This window comes from Ipomoea nil, unplaced genomic scaffold, assembly GCF_001879475.1.
Source record: "Ipomoea nil cultivar Tokyo-kokei standard unplaced genomic scaffold, Asagao_1.1 scaffold1043, whole genome shotgun sequence".
Lineage (NCBI taxonomy): Eukaryota > Viridiplantae > Streptophyta > Magnoliopsida > Solanales > Convolvulaceae > Ipomoea > Ipomoea nil.
Genome location: NW_017617471.1, coordinates 11,924,705 through 11,949,625, shown reverse-complemented (window position 1 = coordinate 11,949,625; position 24,921 = coordinate 11,924,705). Strand labels below are relative to the sequence as shown.

Below are 24,921 nucleotides of genomic sequence, written 5' to 3'. Positions count from 1 at the left end.
TTTAAACTCATTACAGAAGAGATAATATGAGTGGAGAAGTGTGTAATTACAGTGTAGTCGACTAACCAACCAAACAAATTATGAACCAAAGGCAATTTAAGTGTTTACTCTTGGCCATAACACATGCATGCATCCATGTGGCCTAGAGAAAAGAGTCATTTCGGGGCCACCAACAACAGTATACAATCTGGCAATCTGCCCATATTTGACAGACCACTAAAACCAGGGACTCCAGTCCTTTCCAATCAGTATACATGGTTTTCTCAAAAGCATACATAAAGAGTGCGTTTCAGCCATAGCCATAGTAATCACAGTTTTTCTCTTTTAAATAAATCATAAGATTGAGGAGAGGAGAGGAGAGCAGCTCAGAGCAAATCTATGACCGATTCTGAGATGGCATCCTTTCAGATCCATGCCTCTGACGGAAATTGCCGCCACCACCGCTGCCAGATCTGATACCGGAATCAGACCCACTGCCTGCCTGTGCCTGTGCATGGTGATATGGCCCCCATATTTGATCTCTTTCAACCTCCTGCTGCTGCTGCTGGGGTAGGTTGAAGGCCGGCAAGTGTTCCCGCTCCCAACTGTGGTATCGGTTAGGGTTTTCTGCTTCTTGAAAGCTCCTTCCAGATGAAGCAGATGGGTAGAAGTAAAAGCCTCCCGCCGCCTGATCAGACGAGGATGCCACTGGCCCAACTTGAGGGACCACCCTGTGACTGTTGGATCTCCGACCACCAGACATAACTGGCGTCCGTACAGCAGCAGCAGCGGCGGCGGCAGCAGGTGAATTGCTGCTGGGTTGCTGGAAATATGCTTGAAGAGCCTGAACACGGTCACGAGCCCGAGCTACACTTCCAGGATAAGGAGGAATCATTGATGAGGCAACTGAACTCCCAGGTCGACCAGAACTGCAATTGCATGCAATATATAAGGAATTGAGTTGGCAAAACATTTTTTAAGTCAATAATCCATAACTAACATGGAATAGTTATAGTTTCTTCTACCTGTGACTGACAAGGAATGGGTGGACAAAAGATCCAGGTCTTGGTATATCAGAGTTTGTTCTAGCAGCTCTCTGAGAAACAGAGGGAATGGAGGGCTGATCAGTATTACCAATACGGCTGCTACTTGTAGGAAAAGAAGATGAATGGTGGTGCTCCCACCCATGATAATGGACATCCATGCCTGGAAAAGCATATGTTGTTGGAATTTCATTTGGAACAGCTGAACTGCTCCAGTGATTGTTAAAATTAGGACCATCAGACACACTTCCACTTGAATTTGAGGATGTTGGATGAATACCAACATAGGCAATATATGGGCATGGATGAGTGGACGAAGAGACAGCAGCAGTATGTTCAGCGAAAACAGCATGGTTCCCTAGAAGATCATGATCTACAATAATGCAAAAGCTTCTATCACAACCGAGACATATGAAAAAGTAACTCATAATCCAAGAGTACAAAGTCTTACATGCACTCGAACCAAAATCTCCTTCACTGCAAATATAAAAAGTGAAGAGGATGTTAGTAGTATATATACAAGAAAATAATTAAAGGACAAGCATGTCGGCAAACAACTGAAATTTGCAAGCAGAAGAGAGCAGAAACTTAAATTCTTCCCCATTATTTGCATCACACTCAATATTCAGAACACTTAATCATCTCTTGAGACCATGTTCCATTTGGGGAATGATAAAGAGATAGGATGGAGAACTGTCTCAAAACACATTCATGATTGATTAAAACCCAGTCAAACGAGGTCAGTACTTATCCCATGATCCACAACCGGTAATATGAACCCTCATTTCACATTCTGCTCCATCCCAAATCAGACCCAACCATATAATTTTTCAACCATTACAGGTTTGCTGCATCATTTAAAATGTTTCAATCCACTCTCATCCAAATTGAAGACAATTATTATAATCCCTTCTGGGTCAAGTATGATAAAACAGCTATTTGTTTTATATTCTTAACACATCTGTATAGCAATAAAATAGAAGATAATTATGGCACTCTCCTACGCATGCCTAGGGGAGATAGGATCAATAATTGCAAAATGGGATTGATGGAATATGGGATAATTAGCTCTCTTCAGGCTGCACATGCTTCTTTCGTATCTTGAAAATTGCAGGTGCATACATGAGTATCTGTAATTATATGCTAGATCACATTGTCAGTGTTAGACATTATACATGGTAGGGCATATATTTAGTCACTAGTAGCAGGACCTTAGGGATTGATTTCCTTATATATGTGTGCATTCCTTTGTCTTCGTGGTGTGTGAAATACAGATTTCTCTTAGACTTACATGGTATCAACTATCAAGAGCTTCAGGTTTGAGAAAAAAAAAAAATCCGTATTTTTTTCCTCTTCCTTTTCTGTGCGCACGGCAAGAAGTTCGAGTCGGGTTTTTTGCGGGCCATTTGTAGCCACTGCCCGCACCAGAGGAGTCGCTGGTCAACCGGTCTGCAAGTTTAGGGGTGATTCTGAACTGCGAGTGTCCACAATGCACCGCTGCTATCACTTGCCTTGCTCCGTTGCGAGAATCCACTCCAGCTCCCTTTCCCGGGGTCGCCCGTTCGTCTACCACACTGTCCTGGGCTTGGTTGACAATGTGTGGCTGCAAATTATTTACCTAAGTTGGGTATGTATCAAGTTTGCTTCGTGTTAATTGTTTGATTAGCATAATGGCTGAGAATAAGTCCTTAGTTGTGTCTGATATTCTTCCAGTCAATACAAGAATTACATAACACAAACTCAATGGCTCTTAAAGACCTTGAATGGTAACAAACCATTAAAATATCTACATAGCATTGAAAAAGATGACCATATGACTGAAAACCTCAAAACCCACATGATGATGAAAAGACTAAAAGAATTTCATATTTCTTCAAATACGAAATTCCATTGATTATGAGGTCTTTGGTTTCGTCAGCCACTGTGAAACTGTCAAATAGTTGTTAGAATATCTAAATTTTTTGTATTCGGGTAAGGGCAATATTATTCGAATCTATGATGTTTATAAGGCTTTTTATCGTGCCAAAATGCTTGACAAACCTCTACAGACTTATTTTATGGAATTCAAGAAAACTTATGAGGCCCTTAATGAGTTAATGTCATTCACATTGGATATCAAAGAACAGCAGAAGGTGAGAACAAATGGCTATGATGAGCTTTTTGGTTGGACCCCATCCTCGGTTAGAATCAGCTAAATCCTAGGTGAGGAGCTCAAATCTCTATCAGATGTATTCTCTAGATTACTACGCACAGAATCCTCAGTCGAGTAGCATCCTTGTGAGCAAGAAACCTACGAGTAAGTCTGGGAGGCAATCGTACCAAAGTAGGGACCCCCAAGGGGCAACATCCCAATACAATAATCTGTCATTATTGCCAGAAGCCAAGGCATATGAAGAAGGATTGTTGGAGGCTTCAAAATAAAAATCATAGGAATCGGTTTTCCGCATGGTGGTGTCTTCAGATGCTAATTCTAAGAAAACAATTTTAATCTCTGTAGATGACTATGCTAAGTTCCTAAGGTACTAAGAATCTTCATCAACTGCCTCAATTGTAGTTGTTGCAACTTCATGTAATCCCAATACTTGCCTAGTCTCTTCAGCTTCCAAATGGGTTATTGATTCGGCTGTGCCACGAATCATATGACAGGTAAAACTCTAGCCCCTATCTACCTTCCAATTTTCTCCATCCACATCTAAGGTGCTTGGGACTAGCACTGCTAATCCAATTCCTCATCTCCCGTTATCATCTGTCTTGAGCTTTACCAACATGTCTTTTAATTTGCTTTCAGTTAGTCAAATCACTCATGCTTTGAACAGTTACCAACATGTCTTTTAACAACCTTTTTCCCTACTCACTGCATGTTTCAAGATCTTACGACGAAGAAGATTATTGAAACCATCCAAAAAAAAATCCTTACAAAATGTAATCAATCTCTAACAGGTTTGACCTAAAGTCAGCTATTCAACAAAAAAAAGGAAAATAAAAAAATTTCAAGAGTAGAATTGTGCTTACTCAAAAGATGAAGGTAGTCGAGTTAATCCACTAAACGGACACCAATGAACTCCAAATGACTGCAAACAACGAATAAATTAGGAAAAAATATTAAAGAGTAGATACAATAATTACACTTATGTATTCCCTACCAAAAAAAAATAATTACACTTATGTATTGACCACAGTTGTAAAAATCACGCCTAGGCGTTGCCCAACCGTGGCGAGTTTCCATTTAGGCGCCGCCTAGCCGGCCGACTAGGCGCCTAACTCAGCCGATTTGACGCGAAGTCAGCCGTGACTTATTTAGTTTAAATTTATTTGTTTTTTTTTTCTTTTTTTTGCAATTCTAGAGCCATGTGTAATAAAAAAATTTATTTGTGTGTGTGTGTATATATAGCAAAAATTAGGGATAGCTCTTAACTTTTGGATCCACAAAAGATTTAAAATCATTGTGTTTTCATGATTAAGGCACATAATTGATTTGGAATTAACATATATGTGATATATAAATGTTGAGGACCTTGTAGTTCAGTAGCATAGGTTAGAGAAATAAAGTAGAGATCTCAAAGTGCAATCTCTGTTCCCATTAGATGTACCACACATACACACATAATACAATGGTTTTCATGTTTAGCAGCACTGGTGACAGTGTGTAGCAATTGGCAGTGTGTGGCCACAGTTTAGGTGCATACAACTTTGTTAATAACTAGAAATACTTTTATTCTAAGATCAAAATAGATATTTTCCCAATTAAAATATTTTCTATTAAGATTTTTTTTTCTATAATATATGGAATATATACCCTTTCTTTTCTTCCTATAAAAATATTGATAGGGATACTTCCTGTTATCGCAAACAAGGAGTTTTGCGACATGTTGTAATTATCAGAAACCGCTTGCCTTTTAGTTACTTGAGGGATTGATCTATAAAAAACCGAGTCACCTTTATTTTCATTATTAATGATCTCAATGATGAACCCAGCACAGCAAATAGACAGAAACATTATGTCCTTCCTATTTGCTGCAGAAAGCAATCCTCAACCTGAAACCCCCTCCTATCCCTCTTTTATTTTATTTTTTATTTTTTACTTTTTTAAATTTAAAACTTTTTTCGCTGCTTCTTTTTACTATTAAACTTTAGTTAATAGATGCTTGTTGCTCTTCACATCTACTGTAGCATTTCTGTATGCTTTTCCTCACGTTGGCAGCCAACAACATTCCTGCTATCTTAGACTCCATATTGGTTATAATGTCCATTGCACAGTTTTCTTACTTTTTCCAAAAACCACAAGTTGTTACTTGTTTACAGATGCCTTGTTCATATTTAGGCAATATAAATTATATTAGTTATGCAAAGTTCATAGTCTTTTATCCTAGACCACCTTACAAGTAACATAGTCACATGCACCTTGTAAAATCAATTCCACAAAAAACCTTGAAGACTCAACATGAAGGAAACTAAAGATTGCTGTAAATCCATTTCGACAAAAAAATATTAGAAGAATGCCATTCTGCTCAAAAGGTAAATGTAAACTGTGTATGTACCATTTCAGAGAAACTTAGATCATACAGGTCCTCATCATGGGCCCAGTCATCCATGCTAAACTCAGGCAATGAACGATGACCACTAGCATAAAGCCATTGACCTTTCTCAACTTTTCGACAGTTTGGGCATTGCATTGCTCCCTTTGCATTAAATGCAGATCCAATGCAATCTGAAGGTGGACAAAGAAACAAGAGAAGAAAATATGACTTGCTTTTCACTTTATACAATACAGAGCAAAAAGTACAACCCAATTAATGAGAAACGAACTCTCCAATCCATAATCCATATATAAAAGCGTCATTTAGCAAAGCCCAAACTGAATGAAAATTTGATAAAAACAACACTATCAAGTTGCACAATGAAACTGCATAAAGAACAAACTTTGCATCAATTTACAATAATGGAATGACCAAGAATTACTCCCTGTCCTGTAATGTTTGTCCACTTTACTTTTTTGCATACATTTTAAGGAAACAATAAAAAAGCACATTATTTTCCATTTTTAACCTTGCTCCATTTGGAAGAAAGATGCTTCACAAAGCCATCTACTTCCATACCAGCATATTTCTCCTCCATGACTCCATTTGTCAGAAATCAAACCTCAAAATACAGTCTCATTTCTTTTGTCTACCTCCATCCAAAATATTCAGATTAGAGTTTCGCATTTCAACATTTATCCGCCCAAACCCAAAAGACAATTCAAATCCTGTAAAATTTAAGAAATTCAAATCTGAAATGCTTACTCTATTTACTGTCAATAATTCCAACACAAAACAATGCATATCTGACTGCTAAAACGATGAGCTATTTGTGTTGTGTATTAGATTGGGGTTCAAACGGTGTATCGTTGTGCTCTTGTCAGTTGTCAGACAAGCTTTAATCTTATTTGTCTTTTGACACATGTGAAGACAGGAGGCAAATGGAGACATCAATTGGAGAACAATGATGGAACTTCCTGACAAAACTGAAGCAGCACTAGTGATCTCCAAAAAGTCTTGGTGATTAGTTTCTCCTATTTAGAATTCATTGGTTGTTTGGGATCATTCCCCCTTTTCCAATTAGATGGGTTGGGAATGGGGATTTTGCCATTAGAAAGGGGATGGGGGGAAAGAGATTTGGGTTTGAAGAAGAAAGGGGTACTAGAAGAATTGCTTGGCTCATTTTTCTAGAAAACCCAGAAGTATATTAAGTTTTTGAAATCCATAAGGGTAGTTTTGGAAAAATAAAAAGCTAGTATGGTTATTTTAGGGAAGTGGATAATGTTTTTTGATGGATTAAAAAGGAAGGTAAAACAGGTAAGATAGGTCAGAAGTAGTACTTATTGGGGTGCAAATTTAAGATAACAGTGTAATGCTAACAGTCAAGACAAATGTGATCAACTTCCTTTAGTCCTCTGCTTAGAAAGAATACTAAAGCATGTAGTAAGACCAATATAAGATTTCCATGTGTTTTAACATTACCTTAATTCCATGTATTTCAGTATTACTTTAGCAGGAAGTAACAGAAAATTGGATGCGGCATAACGTGTTCTATATGACTTAGTGTAACCTCATGTTTGATCCACAACTGGTTGTTCCATTACCATGAGTTAGGCAAAGTTTGTGCCTCAGCTTGGTAATCAGCCCAAAAACAAGTAAATAATGAATTAAACAGATAAAATCTCATCCATTTTTCATTGTAAGGAACCACCAGTTACTAGTTTATTTTGATCCCTCATAATTAAATCAAATAGTGAATAAATAAAACACCATTTTTTGCACTATGTAAAAACTTCAAATTAAAAAATCCTAATACTGAGCACCTACTTGAGAGTTGAGAGAAGAAAAAGCTTGTTTCAAGCACTCAGTTAATTTCACATTTAATGATAAAAATCAATAGCTCCAACAAATAGTCAGGAAAATCAAATCAAAGAAGTCTCCCTCACCTGAGAAAGAGGGTGTCAAGAGAAATGCAGAAAATGCTAAATACTACTCTGTAATAAAAATATAATTCATTTAACAACATCCACTGAGCTAAATTGATAATTATCTACTATCTTTAATCCAAAAATGTTGCCCAGAAAATCATAAACCAATATATAACGATGCAAAATTGAATTATCTTAGTCCTATAAGCTCATTAAAGACTATTCAGCTCATGAGAAAACCTCTGTGCACTTGTATTCATACAGTTTTTCACTATTCAGAACACTATGTGAGACTTTTCCATAGAGGAAAATATGGAGGAAAGTTTTAATTTTTAGCAGAGGGCAAATACCGGGGGTTCTCATCACGTAATAATTCAACCTGACAAAAGAATTAAACACCGGAAGAACATATGCAACAGTGCATCGACCACTTTAATTCACTTAAAATTACAGAACATCAACAAGCCAACAACTAAGTTTCAAAAATGGAAAATAAGACGAATTCTGATCACCGAAAAAGCGATAACAATTAATCAGATCTCAAAATCACCCAACTCAATTACATAATCGGGCAACATACGGCTAGGAATAGAACTAACCGAGGTGGAATTGATGGCCGCATTGAAGCTTAGCCCAGGATCTATCCCCATTATCGGTCACCGCTTCCAGGCAAATCGAACACGACACCGCTGCCGACGCCTTGCCTCCTCCTTCTCCGCCTCCTCCCGAATCACCGTCTTCCAGAAGATCCATATCGCCCAATCCCATACCTACGCAACCCTAACCCCTATTTCTCTCTCTCTCTCTCTCTCCCTCTCTCTCTTTCTCTTTCTATATTTATTTATATATGAAAATGAAAATTATTTATTGATTTACTCGCAAAAAGAAAAATAAAAAATCAAAGTTTTTTGATCTGTATTTTCTCGATTCAGTGATAAATTAACAGCTTTCATTGATGAGAAGAGGGCCTGTATTTGGAAATACTATAAAGACAGACAGACAGACGAAGGAAGATGGATAGAGCCTAGAGGGGAAGTAGGGGTAGGGGGTGGGGGTTGGGTGGTGGGTGGGGGGTGGGTTCATCACCGCCTGTTTTACGGCCCTTAGATTTGCGATTTTTATCCTTTAACTGTCCGTATGACGTGGACTTAAGGACGGTGCCGATCAATTTGACTTTTTTATTTTTGCCAAAGCTTGCGTGGGCATGTGGGCCCCGACGCGTCTGCCAGTGGTTGACGGCTCTGACGTGGCACTATCATTTTTTTTTCTTTTTCTTTTACATTTTGTTTCGGACAGCAGTTTACATGTGAAGAGAATATCACGTGAAACTCAAAAACAGAAGTGGGAAGACTCTGGGTCGGTGTTAAGGTTGGAGTTGAAATCTAAAATTATTATTATTTTTTTTTTCCAAAGCAAAAAACTTATGGTCAGTTTACTTCATAAAAATGTTTTTTGTTTTCTAATTTTTTGATTTTCAGTCTCCGTTTTCAATTTAAAAAATTTATTTAATAATATTTATTTTTTCAAATTTATTTTTTTAGACTGATGTTATAAATTAACACAAATTTAATTTCGAGTGATTTTAAAATTTTATATTTAAAATTATTTTGGATATATTTAATTTAAATTGATAAATATATTTTTTACCTTTAAATATGTGTAAGATTTTTACATTTGATATCCGAATCAAATTCATATCCGTATATAACATAATTAAAAACATATTGTTGAAAAATAGCTTGAAAATAAATAAGTGATTATTACAAATATTAATGGGGTCCACTTTCAATTTGAGTCCAATCAAACCAGCGATCAAAACTAGTCGCTGACTTCTCCAGTTAAAGGAGAAGGCCATTGGTTGCCTTCTCCTTCGCTGGAGAAACCGACGACCAAAACTAGTCGCCGGCTTCTCCAACAAAGGAGAAGGCGACCAGTTTGGGCACATTCTCCTTCGTCGGAGAAGCCAGCGACTAAAACTGGTTGCCGGGGACCAAATTTTTTAAAAAAATAATAATAAAAAGACTCGCATCTTCCAGTTGCGTTTGTGGTTGACCGAGACTAACATAAAATGCATTTCTCAAATGTCTTTCTAAATTTTGTTTGACTTTAAAAAACGTCCTAATTTTTAAATACATGCTAGTTTTGTCAAATTACAGTCATTTTTACTTATTAGCCACCCTTAAATCAACCACGAGCTCCTATAAAACCAAATCAAGGAGTACAAGGGGTGTAATCCCAACCAAGATGACAAAAGATCTCCGCTTATAATCACAAAGCCACGAGTTCAAAACTTTGTCCCTTAATTTAAGCCGATCAGCTATAGGCAACCTAGGTTGGTTTACTCCCTTTTGGTCCTTTGACAATTAGGATTAATGCAAGATTTACTCAACACACAAAAAGATTTACTCACACACAAAAAAGGTTGTGAAGTTTCCTTTGTCATCCAAAGAAAATCAGAGTATAAAGCTAATTAACAGAATTATACTTCACTTTACCAGCAATTTTGTAGTCTAATGTCATAAAATTGTTCCATAGTCACACCTCTAGTTACAAAGTACAAACTCGTTAAAACAAATGCATAAACCATTTTGCAACAAAACTAGGACAACACTGGTGGGAGAATCATAAAATAAGTCCAATTAGGAAGAGAACCCACTTCTGTGAATATCTTAAATTAAAGTCAAAAGATCTAAGCAGTTAACAATTTGTCAATATGAAGTTACAGACCACAGAATCAAGCACATAAATTTCTCTTTCCCATTCCTGATAAGAAGGCTAGGATTTGAAATGTAATCGCTAAATGCTCTTCATCTGAAATGTAAAATCTAACAAGTAACATTCCCACCTTGCTGATTCCATTTTAAGCATAGTAGTTCAAGCTGGCTTTCTTCTTAGCCTGCACTTGGATAATGCCTTCATTAAAATCTTCATGGATAACCTGTGGGAGATTCAAGCAAATTACAATGAGTGCTCGCGACAATTGACAAAGAAAAAATGGATGTTTATTGTTGTTTTCTAGACAACTTCTTGATATTTAATTGTATGGAGTTTGTTTCATATTAAATCCTCCTAAAGCTTATAGGATGCATGGCATGCCAAATTTCCGACCCAAGGGCGACAAAACCCCTTGCACACACTTTAACGAACAACAGAAAGGGTCAAGGGAAAGACCTCAGTAGCATCCCGCCGGAGTGCTAACATGCCTGCTTCAACACAAACAGCTTTCAATTGTGCCCCATTGAAGTCATCTGTAGAACGAGCCAGCTCTTCAAAGTTGACATCTGGGTGAACATTCATCTTTCTGGAGTGGATCTGTAATTTCATGGCATTAGTGCATTACATAGAAGTCAAAACACAAATAGGAAAAAAAAAAGAGAGATTATTGAGATATCCTTATGCAAGGCTTTACCTGCAATATCCGAGCTCTGGCTTCCTCTGTAGGATGGGGAAATTCAATCTTACGATCCAATCGACCAGACCTCATCAAAGCAGGATCTAGAATATCAGCCCGATTTGTTGCTGCTATGACCTGAAGGGCAGGAAGCAGGACAACATGAACAACAGCACAAGTCTACTGACACATTCTTGTTAACGATAAAAGGCAACCATTGTGTACACGTGTAAAATCTCAAGCCAGGGTATTTCTACACTTCCAGAAAAATGGCAGCTGGCAGTAGTACAAACAACCACCAAACAGAGAGATGGTATCATAAGGATTTAATCATGCAAAGAATATACCTTTATTCTTTCATCACTGCTAAAACCATCAAGCTGATTCAGTAATTCTAACATAGTTCGTTGGACTTCACGATCCCCACTGACTTCACTGTGCATATAATGAACAAAAAGTCAGTTACAGTGAACAATCATCAAATCAGCAGGAAAAAAGTGATCCATTTGTTCACCCATCAGACAATGATAACAACAACAAGCAGCAAAAAATATTGCATAGGGAGGCACAAAGCTATTCAAGTACAATTGAAAATGCCAGGTAAATAGTGTACCTATCAAAACGCTTTGTGCCAATAGCATCAATTTCATCAATGAAAATAATGCAAGGGGATTTTTCCTTTGCAAGCTGGAAAGCATCACGGACAAGTTTGGCTCCATCTCCAATAAACATCTATATTCATAATAATATGGTTGTTATGTCAACAATGAACTTTCATAATCAATCTAAGGATACAGAATATATATACACATACATATCAAACTTATTGAAACTTATACTATTAATAACCACACTAACTATCTAACTAAAAAATACATGTGTCAAATTCTATCTAAAAAATCAAAACACTAATTTACAAATATCTTGGTGTTGGCAAAGCAAAGAAAGATGTATGGAAAATAAATATTAACAAGATTGCAAGAAATCTAATACCTGAACAAGTTGGGGACCTGCTAGCTTAAGAAAAGTAGCATTTGTTTGTGCAGCACAAGCACGAGCCATAAGAGTTTTTCCAGTCCCAGGAGGCCCATATAGAAGAACACCTTTGGGTGGACGAACTCCTAATTTCTGAAACCGCTCTTTGTGTGTCATGGGCAAAACAATTGCCTCAACCAATTCTTGGATCTGTAACAGTTCCAAGCAAAATTAGAGGATTTCTACATTAAATGCTAAAAGAATAAACAAAATGTACAGTTAATCCATACAACATAATTGTTCAACTGTGAAGAAAAAATACATGCCTGTTTCTCAAGGCCTCCAATATCATTGTAGTCCTCTGTTGGTTTTTCATCAACTTCCATTGCCTTAACCCGAGAATCAAACTCAGATGGCAAAGTGTCCAAGATCAAATAACTATCTTTGTTCACACCAACCAAATCACCAGGCTTTAATTTGTCAGGATCAACAAGACCAACCACAGGCAGGAAAATTGTCTACAATTCATAACAAGCAAATCAATATCAGTTGAAGTCTGAAGACAACCAGGCATCATTGAAACTGAATGGCACTCACTTCAGCAAATAGGAATACCAACAAAGGCATGAAGAGAAAATATTGACAAGAACATGCAATCTTACCTGGCGAGTGGATGTTTTCAGTACAACACACTTGCCCTTTCTTTGTGAGTCAAGATCAATATTTGCTCCATCTTCCTCAGCATCTTCCTCTGGGTTCATTTCTAAAATCTGACAATGACAAAAATTAATTAGCATCTCAAAAGAGATAACGTACCAGTGTGGCAGTGTTTACATCTTTTATTTTATCAGAAAATCATGTAACTGAATTTCTTATGTTCTTCAATAGAAAACAATGATTTTACTCTTGAGGAATCTTATAGTTTTCCACTTTTCCTTGTCAGCCCACATGAAATCCATCACCAGGCAACAGACCACTACTTAAAGAGAGAGGCAATAAGATTCAAGGCAATGCCACCAAGGAAGGACTGTTATAAATATATAGAAGTATTGGCCTATGAAACTACCAAACATGCAAGAATAAATTTAGTATCAGTCTACAAATTTACACAAATAACAAGTCATAGCATTAATGATTTTATTTTCCCAATAAAACTAAGTGTTTCCACATTAAATCTAAGCTTACAAGCTAGTTATTGAAAGAGCAGGATGTAGAGTAATGATTCAAGTCCTATTGGGTTTTTCACATGTAATGTAATAAAATATATTCCATGTTATGAAGCTCATACTTTACTCCTAATGATCAGAGTAGTGCCCCCCAAAATTGATTCCTAAGTTACATTCATCAAGTTCCCAACAATCTAGGTCTTGAGTTTTGACAGTGTATCTCAAAAGAAAAAACCAGCTAATCAATATGAAGTTTCAATATTTACTGTTGAGCAAAAAACTTTAGAACCTAGAATCCATGAAACCCCTAATTTCATAGCTTCTCCACATATATGAGTTGCAGTGCTCAATATATAATAATGAACAAAAAAGATGAACCAATTACTCGCCTCAACTATGTTCCCGACTAAGTAAGGAAGCTGTTTGTTGAGCTTAATCTTCTCTTGATTCTCCTTGATCTTTTCCTTGAAAGAATCCAATTCTAGATTGGTTCTCTGCAGCTCTTCCTAATGTCCATCATTATCAAACATTGAATCATCGAATACATTGGAATGAGAAAACACAAATTCAATGAAAACCCAAAACTGTTTAATAGAAGAACCTTCAGAATTCGAATTTCATTGTCGAGCAGCCGCGAAGCCCTAACAATATCTTCAGTGGACATCGAAGCCAACTGGTCATCCTCGAAATTGCTGTCCTCCACCATCGCCGTTGCCATCCCCGCTCGTTGTGTGTGCGATAGAGAAGAGAGAAATTGAGGGATTCAGAAGCAAGCAAAGGATCGATCTGAGTGGAATTAGAGGAAAACTGGGAAAGTATCAAATTTAATCGACTCTGTCTCCAAGACTCCAAGTAATTGAAGTAAATACAAGAAAATCGAATGGGGCATTGGGCTTAGACTTGGTTTCTTATAAGCTCAGCAAGGCAGCAGCCTTTCAAATTCAGGTCCATGGGCCAGGAATAAATTAGAATAGGTAAAAAAAAAAAAAAAAAAAAAAAAAAAAAAAGGAATTATTCTGTTTGTGAAAGGAAGAGACTTTAAAAAATTGTATGAGGGGTTTGGTACTTTCCAATCAATTAAATTCTTGAGAAAATGTTTTTAAAGAATATATTTGATGATTATAATTTTTAGAAAAAATTAATTAACATGTTTGGTGTTATTCTGAATCATAATAATAGAAAATTGATTAACATGTTTTGGTTCGTTTAAACTTTTTTAGAAAACTTCAAGTCTGAAATCAATTTGTAGAATCATTTAGGGTTTGTTTACTTCAAACATTGGAATCGGAATGGTAATGGAATCGAATACTTGGTAATTATAATGTGTTAAAGTATAATGAGTCACTTTGTTGGGTAGTAAATATAAATTAGAATAAAAATAAAATAAAAATGAAAATAATATATGTGCGCGCGTGCGTGCGTGCATGTGCGCGCGCGTGTGTGTGTACTAGTTACCACAATAGTCCAATGTCAATGTGTACTTTTAAATTAGTGTTTTAGAGCTAAAGACCTTGTGGTTTACTGACATTAAATTGCGCTTTCATATGGGATGTTACTAGTTACCACAATGGTCCAATGCCAATGTGTACTTTTAAATTAGTGTTTTAGAGCTAAAGACCTTGTGGTTTAGTGACACTGAATTGCTCTTCCATATGGGAGGTTGTTGGTTCAAACGTTAATGGAGGTGATATATATTAACTCAAGATATTGCACTTTTAGCATAATTTTTTTCATAAAAGTAAATATTTCAAGAATGCATAAATATGACAATACCAATTTTAGAGGAAAACACTCTCACTGGATAGTACACAAGCATAATTTTTTGAGTACAAACCCCTATTAATTAGCGTGATCCATGCTTTCTCTTGTTGCCACTTTCGCCATAAATGAATTCTTGATTTAATCTAATCTCCTAGTGTGCTTCAAAAACATAACCAAATCCTCTTTCCCCCAAAAGACAATGATAATAGACATGATTTTTCATCTGTGTTGAATATATACTATAAATTAGGTGTATCGTTTCATCAATGCCCAATGCGTGATTCTAATTAATTGACCAAAGTTTATGTTAAATTTTATATTGTATTTTTTATACACTCTAACATATTCATAGTATATGCTTAACATTATGTCAATTTTGAATGAGATGGGGTTCGAACATATGACATTCCTTATGAAAATAATTTAAGAATAATAAATAGTTAACGGAATATTCTGTTACTAAAGTTTACACCAACGGAATGTATGTGTATTTAAGAAAAGTAAATGATATAATAGAGAGTAAAGTAGTATGAACAATTCATTTTAACAAACAATTACACCTAACATTTTTTAGTTTCCGTTAGGAGCCTCTTATTAGTTTTGTATAGATATATTAAAATTCCATATTTAATACATGGGCAATGACCTTTTTATTTTATTTTATTTTTCATTTTTCTCTATTATCTTTTATTCCATTGTTTAAAAGTAGATGGGTAAAAGGTTATTGAGTTTTGTAATTACTAAAGAATTTGATTCCAATAGTAAGATAATAAAAATAGACAAACAAATATAGGGTGTGTTTGGTTGGTGGGTTTAGCACTCAGGTATGATTACGAAAGTGATTGTTATTGTTTGGACACTAATATGCATGGGTTTATAATACCCTATTAATGGAAAAACTCATTCCCTTATTTTATAAGGATTTCATCCCATTATTCATCCTTAGCCTAATCATTCTCATTCCACCCTATTACCAAACATGCAAAATACTTTAGGGAAAATGGTCAAATAGACCCTTAAACTTTAGCTTAAAAGTCAATTAGGCCCCTAAACTTTTTAAAGGTGTAATTACACCCATCAACAATTCATTTAGGTGCAATGAAGCCCCAAATCAGGTTAATGACCTGCTATCACAGGTCATTAGGGTTCAGGCCACCTTCCGACAAATTTTTCGACAAAAAAAAATGACATTCTTTGTGACCGGCGACCGTTTGTCGGTCGCTGGACACTTCTTTTCTTGTCGGAAATTTCGTCGGTCGGCCGCTGGTCACTTTTTTTCTGTCGGAAAATTCGTCAGAAGGTGGCCTGAACCCTAATGACCTGTGATAGCAGGTCATTAACCTGATTTGGGGCTTCATTGCACCTAAATGAATTGTTGATGGGTGTAATTGAACCTTCAAAAAGTTTAGGGGCCTAATTGACTTTTAAGCTAAAGTTCGAGGGGATATTTGACCATTTTCCCAATACTTTAATCAAAACCCATTACCATTACCAAGTATTTGCTACCCATTCCAATTCCGATTCCCATGTGCGAATCAAACTAGGGTGTGTTTGGTTGGCAGATTTAGCACTCATGTATGGGTAGAGATGTCAATCGGGCCAGCCCACCCGGTTTCGGGCTAACCCTGTCGGGTTGTCGGGCTAATCGGTTCGGGCATATATATATATATATATATATATATATATATATATATATATATATATATATATATATATATATATATATATATATTATTTATTTATTTCTTTTTAATTATAATAATTATTTTATGTATGTTAGGTTTCACATCACTTCTACAATAAAAAATAATTTTCAATAGTTCGGGTTGTCGGGCTAGCCCTTTTAATTTCGGGCTAGCCCTATCGGGTATCGGGCTAATCAATTTCGGGCTCGTCGGGCTAATTTGTTTTATCGGGCTAGCCCGTTCGGATCATAGCCCTGTCGGTTTCGGTTTTTATCGGGTTAGTCCATCGGGTTCGGGCTAAATTGACATCCCTATGTATGGGTATGAAAGTGATTGTTATTGTTTGGTTGACTGGTTTTTAAAACACTACTGTGGGTTTTGAATACCCCATTAATGGAAAAATTCATTCCCTTATTTTATAAGGGTTTCATCTTATTATTTATCCTTAGCATAATCATTCTCATTCCACCCTACTACCAAACATGCAATGAATATACTTTCACCAAAACTCATTACCATTACCAAATATTTGATACACATTCTGATTCCGATTTCGATTCCCAAATGCGAACCAAACACATCCATAGCATAAATATCAAAACTCATAATAAGTAGCATACCCACCAACACATCCTTAAATTATCTCAAATTATACTTTTGTCTAACTTATCCTACCATCTCAAATTGTACTTTGTCTAACTTATCCTACCAGTTTTGTCAAGTTGGGGTTGTAATGCGTACGTGATAGTATGATTACTTAAAGTCATGATTGGTGTTGTAATAAGTGCTAGTCCTGATTAGGGCATCCTCAATAATTGAGAATTTTTTCCCAAAATTTTGTGGGCTCCAACATCTATCTCATTATTCACTATCTCACACAATCACAAAAACTCTTATTCCCATTAGTTTTAAATTTTTCATAATTTTTTATGGACCCACCATTTTTATCTTCATATTTTAATTATTTTTTTATTTATTTGATTTATAAATTTATAATAAACATAAATGAATAAAAATAGTTGAATCTCATTATTTCGTTGTCCACTGGTAGCACTATTAAAAAAATAATATAATTAAAATAAAAATTAAGGAAACTAATCTCACAAAAGACCATCACGGTGTTGTTTTGCAGAAGTTCACTTCTGATCACTGGCAGCACCATTCTTTCTTTGTTTAAAAATTAAAAATAAAACTACTAGCCTGATAAAATCTGATAATAAATTTTGGTTTGCAGGAGGAAGAACTTCACAAAATCCTCCAATCCCGTTTGTAAAAAGCTGACCCAAAGAAATTATACTGTTCCAAAATCCTTGGAAGGACCTCCTATGGGGGTTGCCCTTACTTAAATGAGTTAAATCAATGAGTCTTGTACAAGTAAAATTGATCTGATCTTAGTAGATTTGTTAAGCGTGTGGCCCGTCAGATTAAGAGTCGTTTTCTCTAATTACAATATCAATTTCTAGTTTTGTGCTATTTTGTTTTGTGACTTTAACCAGCAAAGAAAATTTAAAACCGATCAATTTAAATTAAGAGAACAATAATTCAAATTCGTATCTTGTAGTTATAATTGTAGATCTCTTGTCATTTTGAGTGAGGTTACTCTCTTATAATATACTCTCACCGTCTCATTTTATGTGTTTAATTCAGTTAATAAGACTTGACTGAAATTATTATTTCAAATATAACTTTTAATAATGTTAAGTACAATATTAATATATAAAATTTATATATTTAAAAACTATATTAAAAGACACCAAATTAAATTTAGAAATACTATAGAAAATAAGCAAATAACACATAATTGATCTGACCATGACAAATAAAAAAAAAAAAACTGAAAAATATATTTATTTTGAAGACACTGGGTTGGTGGCTAAGCGAGCCCAGCCTATCCCTACATTCGGTATGGTTCCTAAAAGATTGAATCCCCGACCAGTCTTTCCAGAAAGGGATGTTGCAGGTCTTAGGCTTGTGGGACTCGACTCCAGTAATTATTGCTCATCACTATATTCTTCCCTCGCATCACTATATTCTTCCCAAGCCTTGCAATTCCCAGCCATGGCTTTGAGATGTAAAGACGGCGAAGGGTGTTCCCATGGACAACCAAACCCATTACGATGCACCAAATGCTTATACAAATCTTGACCGTTCGGCTGAGGTCCGATATGGAATTGTGGGAAGTGACGAGCACGGCGGAGACGCTGTAAGTCACCACAATAGCGGCAACGGTGAACCACATGATCAGCCGGAGACACCCGTCGATCCATCTCAGGTTCAGCCCGCTCAGCTCGAGCAGTACGGCGGTGAGGGATGCGATGAATGCTAGCGTGTTGGCGTCCAGGAAATGCTGATACCCTCCCTGCCGGTTATCGGACATCACAGATTCCCCCGCCTTGTGCGGCGGCGGAGACCGGCCGCCGACGGGGACTTTCTTGTATTTAACGGAATCGTTGTTTATCCAAACCCCTCCCGGAGGGGTGACTCCGGCCTGGAATGTCATCTATGCAAGGACTGAGGCCGCCACCATAATTGCCCCTCCGGTCTTTCTTCTCGGCGGCCTTTCTGCTTGATGGGTTGCCTGGGGATTGTTAGGAGTGTCGTGTCGGGCTCCCATGGCGGCGCCTCCGCCCGTTGAGGGAGGTTCTTCAGTAATTTCCGGCAGCTGCAGCCATTCTTGGGATAATTCTCTTTCCTCTTGTGCTAATGTAGTGTCATCAATCACTGTTTTTCCGTTTCCATTCACATCTGCTTGTTTGTTTCTTACAAAGTTTTTCACAATCTGCACTTAATTTAATATTGTTAATTAGTTACCTATAGCTTTACCTTCGTGATCCAGCTATAGTTTATAGCAAAGACGTAAATTTTATTTACTTATACAGTCAAATATTTTAATTTCAAGAGTTACTGTACTAGACTTGGTTTTTTACGATTATATGTATTCGCTTAACAATCTCCTAACTACATAGTCCTGGATTTGGTCCTTATCAACCTCCACCCAACAGCACCCGTCAATCTTAATTGTTGGCTCTGATACCACTTATTAGATCAAGCGCTTACAATTCTGCCAAAAGCTATAACTTACCCCAAAAGGCTGAATCCCCAACCCTAAACCAAAAGCTATAACTTGTAGCTAGCGAATGTGTAACTTTATTTCCTTATACCGTCACACATTTCCGAGAGTACAGTTAGGGAATTTGCCAAGATAATATATAGGATACTGAACTTACCAATTAGGGAATTTGCCTAACAATCCCCTAGTCACATGGTATTAGATTTGGCCCTTGTTGGCCTCCGCTCAACAGAGAAACTCCATCTAGCTATAAATTGGAGGCCAGGAAGAAAAAGAAAAAAAGCATATGAACACACACACATATACCTGAGTTTGTTTGTCAGAAGCAGCATAGTGCAAAATGGTATTTCCATCAGAATCTACTGCGTTCACGTACTCATCATCACCACCATCTATGCTCTCCAACACCATCTTGAGAGCTTCCAACTGATTGTATTTCACACACAAGTGCAGAACAGTTTCGTCGAAATCAGTCCTTTGTCGAGCGGCCTCCGGTCTACTCCTCAAAAGCTCTGCCACAACTCCAAGCCGGCCTTTCATGGCGGCAAGGTGGAGAGGGTTCCTGCCATATCGATCGCGCGCCACGCACATCTCAGGGCAAGCCGAAACCAGCAGCTTCACCATCTGCACATACCCTTTCACTGATGCGACGTGAAGGGGAGATAACTTGCGGGAATCCAACTCTGAAGCGAGTTGAATGTTGCGTTCCAGAATTGCAGCTGCGAACTCAACGTGGCCTCGCATGGCGGCTATGTGCAGCGGGGTCTCGTGGAAACAAGTCACTGTTATCCTCTCCAGAATCAGTCCGTCGTTTGCTAGCAGTTCTTGTAGGGCGACTGTGTTGCCGTCAATTGCAGCTTCATAAAGCCTTTTCTCCGTATCGTCCATCTCTCTCCCTGTGTTTGTGAAGAATTTCATTTATACTGCATACACCACCAATATATATATATATATATATATATAGAGTTAATACCATTTTTGGTCCTAGACTTATTAGGGTATTGACACTTTTCATCCTCCATAATAAAAATTGCCATTTAGTAGCCACCGTTATTGGTCGTTGGACACTTTTAATCATCCGTCAGTGAATCCGTCTCTTGACCGTCTAATTGAAGGGCAAACCTGTCTTTTTATCCGTTCTTCTTCTAATCCTATTAGTGAAATATTTTTTTACTTGTAAACAACTTAGACGAAGCTCAACTCAGCAGTTCGAAGACGATAGCAACCCCAATCAGTTTATTACCCAATTCGAAGTTGATTTCAACCATAATTGAACCGTTTGTTACCCAATTCGAAGCAACTGCTATCTAATTGGAAGACCCATACAAAGTAGCAGTTCGACATTGACTGTAGAAGGCGAAGGCGAAGTGTCAATTACAGTAAAAAATAACAGTAATTTTTCAACATAAATCGAGAATGAATCTGAAGACTAAAAGATGCAATGTTCTTCCTTCCCTATACTGTCAATTCAAAAAAAAATTCCAAAAATAAGGTGATTCCATTCCAGGGTATCATAATCAATTCATGTCTACGAATACAATTACCCAGCATTTGCAAAGAAACATTAGGGATTAGAATCTAAGATTATGAGAAGATGGGAGTTGATACCAGGAAGAAATCCAAGGAGGATTAGTTGACTTTGAGGCCAAGGGGATTGCCTTTCGATCCCAATCATTTTCCATCCAAGGAGGATTAGTTGACTTTGAGGATTAAAATATATATTCCGATTCGAGAGCAAAACGCAGGGCGGCGCCGGTTCTTTCGCCCAAAATCGGGAGGTCTGCCCATCCCCTTTTTCTTCGGAGACGCGGCGGCCTCCACCGCCTACGTATCGGTGGGAGACAAAGATTCACCGGCAGCAGACTGCAGAGCAAGGGGCGGCGACGAGGATATTATCGCAGGCGGCTTCATTGACGGAGCGTACTTCTGCGACTAGGAGAAGCTCTGCTTCGAACGGCAATCTTTAACAGCGCTAGTCTCTGGGAGGTCCGGGTCATCAGCGACAACAAGCAAGGACGAGAATTCGCCGGTTAGAACAGATTACGGGCGATACGTTTGAGGACGGGTGTACAAAAAGGGGGCCAATTTCGATCGTTCTTCATCTCTGCTATCTCCGGATCTGGACACCAAAACCAATCATTCTTCTTCACACAATTTCATGATCATCACCAATCTCACCAAAGATCCGTTCGTAGATTTCCGAAGTTTCGTCCGGCGGCGTTGGGTAGCTCTAGTTCCGGCGACGAGGATATTATCGCAGGCGGCTTCTGCGGCCTTCTGCGTACTTCTGCGGCCTTCCTCGATATTATCGCAACGTTGACGGAGTCTTAAGATGAATACTTAGAAGAAAATGGCATAAAAAGACAACTTTACCCTTCAATTAGACGGTCAAGAGATGAATTTTCTGACGGAGGATCAAAAGTGTCTAACGATCAATAATAGTGGTTATTAACTGGCAAATTTTATTATAGAGGATAAAAATTGTCGACACCCCAATAAGTCTAGGACCAAAAATGACATTAACTCTATATATATATATATATATATATATATATATATATATATATATATATGAAGATGATCTGAGATGTATGTGCAACTTTTGAATGTATGTAGCTAGTGGACAAACTCATTGCAATTCGGTAAAGTAGCTTAAATTACTAGCTTCTAGGGAGAGATTAAGAAAGTATGTATGAACAAATACTACATTGTAATAAAATTAGTTAAAAGAAAAAACTTATTTCCAAAAGAGTTTGTACTACATGTACTCCCTAAATTTTACTCCGTAATATGACGGATTCTGATAAGTTCATGTGGGTCCCAACATAAATGTCTACATAAGATTTTGTATCTGAGAGTACAAATGTAGCATTTTCCTTTCCAAAAAGTCATTTATATGTTGACCAAATTAAAGCAAAATTGAATTTGCCAAATGCGGGCTATTCATATTTTTTCTTTGAGTAATTCTATGAACATGTACTCTTATTTTCTATTCTCTATGATGCGGGGTAAATTATTATGTGAACTATAGTCCAAACTCTACGACGTCATTAAATTTTATAAGTTAGAATAATGTATTTTATGTGTTATAAAATGTACATTATGTGTTAGAATAATGAAATTTCAAACTTCTGAAGTAAAATGATGTACTTTATAAGTTATAATAATATACATTATGAGTTATAAAAATGTATGTCGAAGCGGGTCGCATTAAAAAAAAAAAAAAGTGAAACGACGTCGTTTTTGGATCGTGATTCATACAACTATATACTAAAATGAATATTAACTGCGGCCCTAGCAAACCTCACTCGTTCCACCCATACATCAAACACGTATGCCATATTCAATTTTATATTTTCTTAAATTTCAAAAATGTATTTAGAGAAAATATGAATAGCATTTGGCAAGTAGGGTTTTGGATGGATTAACATATAAATTGCATTTGTCAAACGCATTATCCTAATTTTGTCCAAATTTAAAATTTTATTCATTTTTATCCATTCATTCAAAAATCAAGAGTAACACATACATTATATTGATGCGGACCTGCAGAGAATAATTGTGAGTGGTCGTGAATTGCGTGTCAAGTCTTGCATCACCACCATATACGTCACTCACTCAAATAATGATCGAACTGAATTTGGTTTTATAAGATATATATACAGTGCTGCATGTTCTGCTGTAAATTATTAGAGGGGCCTGCCATTTCGGTTATTTTGTCAAATTGCAATCAAATAATTGAGAAAAGTTGAAAGGCATCAACAATGCTGTAGCGCAAAAGAAGGGCACTATGTTCATCGTCGTAGCATCTGTTCAGGCCCAACCTTCTTGTTACTTCTTCCTTCAATTTACTTCTTCCTTTAATTTGGCCATGAATTCTAGATCATCAGCTACCTTCAGTGCAGTTGAATGTTTATATAAATGACGCACGCACAGTAAAATTTGCACAGCAGCTAAGTGTGGATTTCTGTTGTATTATTCCCATAATTCTTAACCACCATAGCCCGCCTCCGCATCATCATCATCAGGGAGGGACAAATGGCTACTGGGAATGGGGAAGAAGCTGACATCAATATTTTCTGCTGCATTTTACACATTCACGCACATTAAGTACAAATCTCAGGCACATTAAGCACAACACTCACGCACATTGTGTACAAATCTCACGCACATTAATCCATCGCACATCCGCACGGGATGCATTCATCGCACGGGAACCTTTCACTATATATATATATATATATATATATATATATATATATATATATATATATATATATATATATATATATATATATATATATATATATATGGGCTTGGAAACAACCATATTTAATTTATCTAAATTTTTTATAAACTTACAATATTATTTTAATGGGCTTGGATTTATATTGCAACATAGATCTAAATTCATGATATAATTTTCCCAGAACTTAATCCAAAGTGATGTATTAAATAATTTCTTGAAAACCCAAAGTCATTTTTATAAATAATTTCTTGAAAATCCAAAGGCAAATTATACTATATTGGATTACGGTATACCTTACATTGTGGATCTTGGTCCAAAAATAACATTTAGATTAACTATAGATACATGAAATGCTAACTACAAACACATAAATAATTAACCGCAAAAACATAATATGATAATTGCAGACACATGCATAATATGTTGTAATATATTATGTGCCTACAGTTAATAGTTCATGTGTTTGCAGTTACTATTTTATGTGTCTATAATTAACATATTATATTATGTGTCCAAAATTTATTTACAAACATATAAACTATTAACTATAGGTATAAAAAAATATCAACTTCAGATACATAATTCTTTAATCAAGATCCATGGTATAACAATTATTGGTCGTTTTGTAGATAATTTCCTGAAAATCCTAAGTCATTTGATAATGATTAAAAGTCTTTCGCGTCAAGAAATATGTATATTATATATCAGCATCATCACTACCATAAAAGTTAAGTAGACATTCAAATATAATGATAGATTAGTGATATAAAGCAAATGCAGGGGCCTGCCATTTGTATTTGTCTGGAAGGAATGATACAACTCCTTTAAATTGCTCATACGTCTACAACTCTGGGTCCTCTGGAAATAGTTGGTGTTGCAGAATTTTCCAAAAAAAAAAAAAAAAAAAAAGTTGGTGTTGCAGTCTTGCAGAAATGAAAAGAACAAACCATTTGGCCAGTCCCCTATAGTGTGCTGACAGTAGGGACGAGGGATTAGTCTTCTGACTATCGACTGGAGGATACCTTTGGGCAACAAAAAAAAAAAGAAATGAAAGGCTTAAATAGGAATAATTAACAGCTGTAGGAATATATTCTTACTTTTCCACGTCTATATAGACCTTATTTGATCATCAGCAATTAGTAAATAATGAATTATGT

At 36.5% G+C, this 24,921-nt stretch overlaps 3 protein-coding genes and 1 long non-coding RNA gene across 4 annotated transcripts; all 4 read right to left on the bottom strand.

Annotated features, from left to right (window-relative positions):
• Positions 1-76: 76 nt before the first annotated feature.
• Positions 77-8,509, bottom strand: LOC109181570. Its single transcript, XM_019331401.1, has 6 exons — positions 8,067-8,509; positions 5,561-5,730; positions 4,035-4,093; positions 1,474-1,499; positions 1,005-1,395; positions 77-908 (listed from the first exon to the last, which is right to left on the bottom strand). The coding sequence occupies exons 1-6, from the start codon at positions 8,233-8,235 to the stop codon at positions 377-379; spliced, it is 1,347 nt and encodes a 448-aa protein (XP_019186946.1). The 5' UTR covers positions 8,236-8,509; the 3' UTR covers positions 77-376.
• Positions 1,961-4,026, bottom strand: LOC109181574. Its single transcript, XR_002054229.1, has 2 exons — positions 3,546-4,026; positions 1,961-2,496 (listed from the first exon to the last, which is right to left on the bottom strand). It is a non-coding gene; the product is annotated as an uncharacterized LOC109181574 (long non-coding RNA).
• A 1,572-nt stretch (positions 8,510-10,081) lies between the features above and the next one.
• LOC109181571 (26S protease regulatory subunit 6A homolog) lies at positions 10,082-13,887 on the bottom strand. The gene is made up of 10 exons (XM_019331402.1): positions 13,601-13,887; positions 13,389-13,505; positions 12,496-12,603; positions 12,160-12,351; positions 11,852-12,043; positions 11,472-11,590; positions 11,206-11,293; positions 10,877-10,996; positions 10,639-10,779; positions 10,082-10,405 (listed from the first exon to the last, which is right to left on the bottom strand). Exons 1-10 carry the CDS (start codon positions 13,715-13,717, stop codon positions 10,328-10,330), a joined length of 1,272 nt encoding a protein of 423 aa, XP_019186947.1. The 5' UTR covers positions 13,718-13,887; the 3' UTR covers positions 10,082-10,327.
• Positions 13,888-18,922: 5,035 nt separating this feature from the next.
• On the bottom strand, positions 18,923-20,438 carry LOC109181054 (ankyrin-1-like). The gene is made up of 2 exons (XM_019330811.1): positions 19,822-20,438; positions 18,923-19,224 (listed from the first exon to the last, which is right to left on the bottom strand). The coding sequence occupies exons 1-2, from the start codon at positions 20,431-20,433 to the stop codon at positions 18,946-18,948; spliced, it is 891 nt and encodes a 296-aa protein (XP_019186356.1). The 5' UTR covers positions 20,434-20,438; the 3' UTR covers positions 18,923-18,945.
• Between the last annotated feature and the right edge of the window lie 4,483 nt (positions 20,439-24,921).